This window comes from Centruroides sculpturatus, unplaced genomic scaffold (genome assembly GCF_000671375.1).
Source record: "Centruroides sculpturatus isolate CEXI.00-Female unplaced genomic scaffold, Cexi_2.0 scaffold247, whole genome shotgun sequence".
NCBI lineage: Eukaryota > Metazoa > Arthropoda > Arachnida > Scorpiones > Buthidae > Centruroides > Centruroides sculpturatus.
This window is the reverse complement of record NW_019384615.1, coordinates 759,196-768,909: the sequence shown is the minus strand read 5'-3', so window position 1 is coordinate 768,909 and position 9,714 is coordinate 759,196. Positions and strand designations below refer to the sequence as shown.

The window sequence follows — 9,714 nt, the reverse complement described above, 5'->3', positions numbered from 1 at the left end:
AGCCACATTAGAAGCAAAGGATAAAAATAAAAAATTCGGAACTTGCAGATCGGAACGGTTTTAGAGAATGCGGATTCGAAGTAAACTAAAAGAAAGAGGCAGAAAAGTCCTATAGAACCAGAAAATGACGGTAAAAATACTTATTGTATATATTGCAATGAAAAATATGGCATTACTCAGGAGGTTATGCTGTAAATGTAAACTCTGGGCTCATATGGACTGTACGGATGTAGAAAATGAGTATGTTCAATTTATTTGTGATATGTGTAGAGAATAAAAGAATAAACAATATGCTTTTATATTGCTTTTACATTGGTTTAGGATGTTTTCATTTATTATCTGGTTTATTACAAAAAAAAAATCAAACAGATGATAAATGAAAACATGTTTGCATTTGTTATTCATGTATATATGTCTTTGAGCTTGCATTTCGTTGTAATAATATTAAATAGGTGTTGGATTTGTATTTCTTTGTTTTAATAGTGAATTCCAACTTATACATTGTTAATAACATAAATTTATATACTTGCCTATCTTGCCCCATTACTGTTGCCCCTATACCAGGGGCAACTTTAATAAAAATAATTAAAATAATTACACCTTTACAAAAAAGAGAAATTGTCGAAGTTGACCCTATACCTGGGGCAACTTCGGCAATTTCTCTCTTTTTGTAAAGGTGTAATTATTTTAATTATTTTTATTTCCAAACTGATTTTAACCAGTTTTATAGTAAGGTAACATTCCAGTAGACAATATGAAAAGCTTTTCTTTTCAGTTTACAGCAGTATTTATTACACAAAATTTAAGTAAAGCTTAACATCCCAGTCTTTCCCCGGTCTCCCCTATACATTGGAGAAACAAAACGAAAATTAGAAACAAGATTAAAAGAACACATCGCGGATTTGAAATACAATAGAATCAACTGATTTTTACGAACATTGCACAACTCACAACTGCAAAATAGATAAGAATGGCGTTATAATAGTACACAAATAAAAAAATTGATAGAAAAGAAAATTTAAGGAAAGCTACGAATTTACTACAGTCAAAAATAATATTAACGAGAATCTAAGCATTAAAATTCATAAAAACTGGCTACAACTATTAAAATAGAATGTTTATACAGTCGCGGGCGAGGCTGTGTGCGGCAGTCTGGAGGTGAGACTTTATAATTTACGAGGCATGCGGGTGAGGCCGTCAAGTCGGAAGGGAAGGGAAGGGAAGTAGGAAGTACCGAAGGTGCCTAACAGATACGACAGATACAACCTATCTATGTAACAGACTGAAGAGGGGCGAAAGCCCGAAACGCGTATCTCTATGGATTAAAAGTGAATAATGAAAGTATTTGCCAAATGTCAATAAATTCACCAAGTCGTGGCATTGAATTAAACAAAAATTCAATTTTTGTTGGCCATTGACACTTGTGCAGGGCCGTGCGGTAGATTTTCTCAGTATGATGCAAGTCTTCGAAATGCCTTCCCTTAAATTTTTTTTTTTAAATAACCTTCGATTGTGATTTCCTTTAAACTACATAAATGTACGAATACTGTTTTTATTTTAAAAATATAAACTGATATAAAATATTGATCTCGACTATCAACTACAGCAATCTACTACAGTTTTACTCTTCTAGCTTTAACTGTAGCAAATTCGTTAATTAGGAATGTGTAGTTTAGAGTGGCAGCTAATGTAGATTCAATAGAAATGATAGATTTCTAAGTTTGTTTAGGGTATTGAACTTCTTAAGTAGTGTTTTATTAATTTTAATTTGGAGAAACTTCTTTTCCCACTAGCTACAGAAACAGGAAGTGTTAATAAAATTCTCAGAGCTACAACAGTATTCGGATAAAAAGTAATTAAGNAGAAGTTGCCGAAGTTGCCCCGGGTATAGGGGCAACTTCGTCAATTTCTCTCTTCTTGTAAAGTTGTAATTATTTTAATTATTTTTATTTCCAAACTGATTTTAACCAGTTTTTTAGTAACATTCCAGTAGACAATATGCAAAGCTTTTTTTCAGTTTACAGCAGTATTTATTACACAAAATTTAAGTAAAGCTTAACATCCCTGTCTTGCCCCGGTCTCCCCTATACATTGGAGAAACAAAACGAAAATTAGAAACAAGATTAAAAGAACACATCGCGGATTTGAAATACAATAGAATCAACTGTTTTTTACGAACATTGCACAACTCACAACTGCGAAATAGATAAGAATGGCGTTATAATAGAATAAATAAAAAACATTGATAGAAATAATAAAACAAATAAAAAAAATTGATAGAAATAAAATTTAAGGACAACTACGAAATTACTACAGTCAAAAATAATATTAACGAGAATCTAAACATTAAAATTCATAAAAACTGGCTACAACTATTAAAATAGAATGTTTATACAGTCGCGGACGAGGCTGTGTGCGGCACGCTGGAAGTTTCGAGGCATGTGGGGGAGGCCGTCAAGTCGGAAAAGAAGGGAAGGGAAGGGAAGGGGAGTAGGAAGTACGGAAAGTGCCTGACAGATACTGTATACACAAGATACAACCTATGTAACAGACTGAAGTGGGGCGAATGCCCGAAACGCGTATCTGTATGGATTAAAAGTGAATAATGAAAGTATTTGCCAAATGCCACGACTTGGTGAATTCACCAATAAATTCACCAAGTCGTGGCATTGAATTAAACAAAAATTCAATTTTTGTTGGCCCTTGACACTTACGCAGGGCCGTGCGGTAGATTATCTCAGTATGATGAAAGTCTTCGAAATGCCTTCCCTTAAATCTTTTCTCTTTAAAATAACCTTCGATTGTGATTTCTTTTAAACTGCACAAAATGTACGAATACTGCTTTTATTTTGAAAATATAAACTACTATAAAATATTGATATCAACTATCAACTACAGCAATCTACTACAGTTTTACTCTTCTAGCTTTAACTGTAGCAAATTCGTTAATTAGGAATGTGTACTTTAGAGTGGCAGCTAATGTAGATTCAATAGAAATGATAGATTTCTAAGTTTTGTTTAGGGTATTGAACTTCTTAAGTAGTGTTTCATTAATTTTAATTTGGAGAAACTTCTTTTCCCACTAGCTACAGAAACAAGAAGTGTTAAGAAAATTCTCAGAGCTACAACAGTATTCGGATAAAAAGTAATTAAGTTATTTTGGCACAAATTATTCAAAACATCCAAAGGTTTCATAGAATATGCTAGCATTCGGGATATATTATGCAATTCTTCTTGGAGATCATTTGCATTTATATCTGATTCATTTTCGACAAAAATTATTGAATGGAGACTGGTACAATAATTTCCTAGCGTTTCTTCATCTAAATCCTTGATTTAAAATGTAATATAAAAACTGAAAATATTTGCTATGTGTTTCGAGAAGCGTGAATCGTTCATTCAGAGAATTAAGGGTAATGTCAAGAATATAATTGAAAAAGTTTATTTTAAATTTACTCTCTTCTGTTAAGGGTTCATCGACAGCTTATTCGTAGTCAAATTGATGCTTTTTCCTTCTGTTTCTGACTTCAGTTTCGGCAGGAAATTCTGTACTGCATTCAAGATTCTCTGCAATCTCATTAGCAGCAATTTTCATCTGATCATATCCAGATTGTCTATAACTTTTCACTTTTTGTATGATAACATCCTTACACAATCTGAGAAATTTGTAGTTAGAGATTACAATAGCTTCGAAACTAAATTTAGTTTAAATAAAATATCACGCCAAAAAATTACACCGCATATAAATTTTGTACAGTATACCCCCTATAACACTAGATAATTCCGTGTTATATGAATTTCATTTTGTACAGTGACTTAGATTTTATAAATACGTGAGCCGTTTACAGACCGGCACACTTATTTGTAAAATCTAACGGGACATTCCAATTTTCAACGCTGACTCAGCGCTGATCTCGACATTCGTTAAAATTCGTTCCTTTTTTCAACGTTGAGGTAGCGCTGTTGTCAGCGCTGACTCAACACACTCAGCACTTAGATATGTTGACTGCTACTTTCCTTGAATGGAATCCATCTTGCTGAGAATGAAATTATGGGAACTAAGCACTTCGTACTCGAGTTGGAACGTCGTTGATGACGTCAAATTGTTGACTTCAACACTCAACACTCGCGTTGAAAATTGGAATGTCCCGTAAGTGATTCGTACAACATGGAATTCATATAACACGGAATTATCTAAAGTGTTATAGTGAATCTACTGTAATTTTTAATATGTTTGCTAACCCTCTTGCTTTAACTTTAGTTTCTGCATCTCTGTTGACGTCTTCTATTATTTGGAATAATGCATCATAGATTTCGCAAAGTTGAAATCGCTGCTTGACCACCTTGTAGCACTCAATGGTTTTAGAGTTAATTGTGAAACATTTATTAGCACTTCCCAACGCTTTGTAGATCCAGAAAAAAAGTGTAAAGTTCTTGTACAATAGAATAATAGTATTGTTTCTGTAGAAGAAGACATCATTCACAACTAGGTTAAAAGAATGACGCGCGCAGGGCACATAAAACGCCCTTGGATATTTTTCAAGTATTCTATTTTGAACTGTACACCCTTTTTTACTATTTTCATTTTAGTTCCGTTGTCATAGCCTTGTCCTCTAAGCCACTTTAACTCGAAACCTAACTTTTCCAAATTTGTCAGAATAAATTCTGTCAAATCCTCTCCTGTTGAATCACAAGCTTCAAAATAACCAATAAAGAATTTTTCGATTTCATATGTATTTTGAATGGAGTTAAAAGCGACAACTATTATTGTTAATGAGAGCTGTTGAATATGACTTACGTCTGGGGTACAATCGGCGATTATCGAAAAATATTTAGCGATTGTTGTTATTTCGACAATTTTTCTTATAATTTCATTTCCCATCAAATTTATCAATTCATCTTGTATATTATTGCTTAGATAAGTCACAGACCATTTATCAGACTCGCGATGACCTCGTGTTGAACTATCGTTATTTTATCTACACTATTAAAATAGGGTAAATAAAATAATGATAGAAATGAGTTTCATAGTATGATTTGTAGGTAACAGAATATAATCGGTATATATAATCGAGATGGGTTGATAATAATAATAATAATAATAATAATAATAAGCGCAGAGCCCAAACGGTTAGGGGTTGAAGGTTGAAATTTGGTACACAGTTAAGGTACGTCATGAGAACGTACACAAAGAAGGGTTTTTTCGAAATCCCTCCCGCCAGGGAAAGGGAGAGGATTAAGGATTATGGTAAAGAACTCGGCTTTACTGTACTATTTTAGATGCGGTTTTTTTGCGTTTTTGCAGATAATCGAACATATTTTCAGACTATGTAAAAATTTTCTAATTAATCGCGGGAGAGTGAGACCTAATTCTTGTACTGATGAAAACGGGTAAGATCAGCTATAATCTAATAATCTTAATCTTCGCTATCGTTAGTTTTGCTCGAGCAACACCGGGCTCATCTGTTATTACACAGATAACGAACATCTGTCAAATCGACAGCTAGCAGCCGTTTTCACATACGCCTTTCCTTAATTTGTCATTGTATTGTCTTCACTTCAACGTATATAAATTCAGTAAAAATAGAGCAAAAAATAACAAACGCAAAAGTAGCAAATGCAAATATTTTCTAAGCAATTCTCTCTATCACACACAGAACCTAAAAGTAGTCCAATATTACCTAAATACTGTAACTCTCTATCACACACAGGCACACGTTCCGCACCTGATATATATCCAGTCCATGTAAATGCTCCTTTTTAATTCGAGTCCCTATTGTCACAACATAATCCTTTTCAATGATAATAAATAACCACAATTGCTGTAAAACACAATAATTCTCTTACATCATCTACTTTTTAAACACAAAAACTATGTAAATGCAAAAATATTATACTGATACGGATATACTGTATATTTCATTTACTGATTTAAACACAGCACAGCCACTTGCTACTTCTCGAGAAAAACTAACGTTAAAATCAAATACAGTATTGTCAATGATTTAAACTCAAAGCAGAATTATCAACACAGTACACGTGCAATTGTCTTTTATCATAATTGCCGTTTTAGGAGCGGTCGCAGGGTATATTATAAACAAACACAGCGTTAAAGTAAGAACAAGTAGCATGTGTAAGATGAAGAGCTCAGGGATTGTTGTGACCCTAGCTTCTAAAGATATCCTTGATAAGTTCTTACATAATGAAAAGTGGAAGTATATTGAGTTAGTTGTAGAACTGCCAAAAAATGGCCAAGAATGTGTTTAAACGACGTGTTGAAAAAAGAGGTAATTAAACACGTAAGTGAATTAAATGAAAATACTCTCTATGGTAAGAAAGTCTCTTTAGAAAAAATAAAAAGTGAGTTTAAGTTACTGTATAGATCACTTTCTAAGAGGGTCTACCTCGCTGAGTAGGTAGCCAATTGGTGCCTAGCTTAAGAAAATTGTGACAATCAGTAGAGTGTATATCGGGTATAAAAGTTTTGTAATAATAGACTACTATAAAGTGACCCTGTACTACATATGTCAAAAGTTTGATCAAAAGCTTTGATCAACTTATGGATTTTTCCGTAATACAGTAGAACATCCGAATCAATTGGAAATTGGGGTTGTTCGGATAACCAATTATGTACGAAAAATATATTATTTTTTGTACATAAATATATTATAAATAAAATATATTATAAATAAAATATAACCGAATTATTATTCTTCCCAAGTATTAGGTTGTCATGGTGACTTTAAAACTAATTTATATCTAGCGTCTACCTATGCATCCAGCTGTAAAGTAAATAATAAACTGTAGTCGTTCCAATTCATCGAGTGACTTTTGCGAGTGTGGTGCCATCTACACCCTACAGAATTTTATGTTAGAGTGTAGTATTTTTTACAACGAGATAGAGGAATTAAAGAATATACTTAATAGGCCTATAGTCTCCTCCCATAATGTTGCATTTGGTGAAGTCTGTACCAACTTACTGCACACTAAGGTAATATATTATAATGAATACAAAGTTATAAAGAAGGTGTTAATACGTAGGATAGTTTAAAAGAATGGAGTATAATTCAGGTTTTTATTTATATTTATTTTATGATGTTACGGTGCATAGATTTATATTGTTTTATGATATACTGATGTATTGTACTGTACAGTACATAGTTTGAGATAAAGTCCCAGGGTTTAATTAACCTGATCAAACTGGTTAAATATATAGTATTATCTAGTATATTATAGTAGTTANGGTTCGATTATAGAACGATTGTAAACGTTTCAGAAAATTGATCAAATTGAAAATAGTTCGTTTGATTTTCGGCAATTCTCTTCAGCGGTAGGTGTTATATAACAATTACTATGGTTATTGAAATATTGGATGTAAATGGGGTTTGCTTGCAAAACCTCCGCTGACGAAGTCGCGGGTAACAGCTAGTATAGTATATTATAGTAGTTATATATAGTATATATAATATGAAATATGTAGGTCTTATTTATATATGGTTTCAATATAATTATAAGGGTTATATATTATATAAATTTGAAGTTTTATATATAGAGTTTAACTGTATATAGGTTTTTAACATAGATTTGTAGGGTTTTATGGTGTCCTCTCCTGCTCAGAGAAGGCACAGTAAGAGCAGCAGTGACGTCCATAAACGTCCTGCTGAAATTTTAACGTATTATATACAGCATACTGTGCTCAGTATTGAGAGGTGTATAAAATACACCTGGTATGTGAATAGCACAAATCTACAGGTTGATGTTTATGACAATGGTTCATAATGTCTAGTTGAAAGTGGTATTGCACGTATGTCGGTGGGACTTGCTTGTATGCTCATGCAGATACTGTAACGGGTAGTGGTGGGACTATCGGAGATGGAATACTGAACTGGAAAGCAAAAATCTGCTACTGGTGAAAACTGTTGATATACTGTATAAAACTAAGAACAGTCTTTCCACAGCTCCTGGAACAATTGCTACAAATCACAAAAACGAATTCAGATTGGGTAACAGTAAGGAATATTGCAGAAATTTTATCAAGAACGTGCACAATTACATCTGACTATAAATATTTTCCAAGTAAAATCGGTGCAATAGAGCATGCAGCAATGACATCGGGCAGTGTTTACAGTTAGTTTCTCTCATTTAAACAGCAAGTGATCATTTCTACAAACTATTGTTGCGGCCGAAATGTGAAGTTCTCCTCACCACCAGAAGAAGCGTAAATAGATATAAAAAGCCATTCAAACACGTGAGCAGCACATTTTTCATCGATTGAGATTTCTCGTAAAGGTGACCGCAACAATGCTGAACTTCTTTTTGAAAAACAGCATTACACTAATTTGAAAAAATTACGTGTAGTACTTTGCAAAAACGATTTCGAAATCCTTGTAATAAAATATAAAAACGTTCTTTTATCTATTTCTTTCCTTAGCTTCAAAATTATAAAATATGCCGAAAATTCTATGGATAAATATAGATGTAACAAATAATTGCTGCTTTTAGTAAAGTCTACTGATTTGTCTATTTTTAACTTTTAAGTACTGTACATATTGTTTGTCTGTGTTTTCCCATTTTTTACCCTTAAACAAATTTTTATGCCTATATGACCTAGCCCTAAGAATAACTAAAATTATCACGGGAATTGAAGTGCATAGATCACCCAGCACATTATTAAAGTCAGATATGCAAATGTACTGCAGAAAATGAAAATTTTCAACTTTACCATATTAAACTGTAAAACACCTGTAGCCTTTCGCATACTGCAAATAACATAACAGATAATTAGCAAGTGAAGCAGATATATCCAAACATTCAGACTGTTTAACACCACAAAAATACGAAGAGATAACAAACGATTGAGGGTTCCTGAAAATAAACAAAAAAAAGTTTAAATTTTTATAACGTGACGATTAAACTTTAATAAGAACGTAAATGTACACAAAATACTGTTTACGGTTAAGTGATTATTTAATTTTTTTCGAGTGGATAATAAATAAAAACTTTTAAACAAAAACGGATTATTTCGGAAAATAAAGAAAATCGAATTATTCTAGTCACAACAAAAAATGTAACTGAACTACGTACAACTTTTAGAGTATTCATTTTAATTAACTGCGAATATCCAGTATAACTGTATCGGTAAAGTAAGTGAACTTTTTCATGTAGTATAATATACATTGGAGACAATATAAATACACTTTACGATATGAAACTAATAATTATCTAAACAACTTTAATTAATTTAGTTACCGTATTTATTTTCCCAAATATAGTACATAGGCTATGTATAATTTAGCGAATTATATTTTACTTCAGCTAAAGCTTAAAACTAAGTTCACAAACGCAATTAAAAAAATTATAAATGTTAATATTACAATTAACAGTAGATTATACAGAGAACAGCAAAAGCGCCGTAAATGTTTTTATTTATAACTATATTTAGATGAAAAAAAATAGACCGTGAATACTAGATAATTAGAATTTCCTTACCTCCGTTTCGTGACACACAAGCCACTGTCAACCAAGCAAATCCCACTGTCCAAGCAAATGGAGCAATGCACTGAAAGGCGATGATTATATTTTCGTTGGCCATAATATTTTTCTTGTAATTATGCGCTCCAAAAATTGATAATGTCATTAAGACAATGCATCCGGTCCAACAAAGTAAAAGGGTAATCTAAGAATTTAAACGGGAAATTCTTAATAAACGGACTA

General features: G+C 32.4%; 1 protein-coding gene across 1 annotated transcript in view; it reads right to left on the bottom strand.

Moving 5' to 3' along the window:
• Window positions 1-9,616, bottom strand: part of LOC111625352 (nose resistant to fluoxetine protein 6-like) — a 20,498-nt gene extending 10,882 nt beyond the window's left edge. The window contains exons 1-2 of the mRNA XM_023368492.1: window positions 9,490-9,616; window positions 8,723-8,865 (exon numbers count right to left, since the gene is read on the bottom strand). Coding sequence (XP_023224260.1) covers window positions 8,723-8,865; window positions 9,490-9,592 — 246 coding nt within the window. The 5' untranslated portion in view covers window positions 9,593-9,616. The remainder of the gene's footprint in view (window positions 1-8,722; window positions 8,866-9,489) is intronic.
• Between the last annotated feature and the right edge of the window lie 98 nt (window positions 9,617-9,714).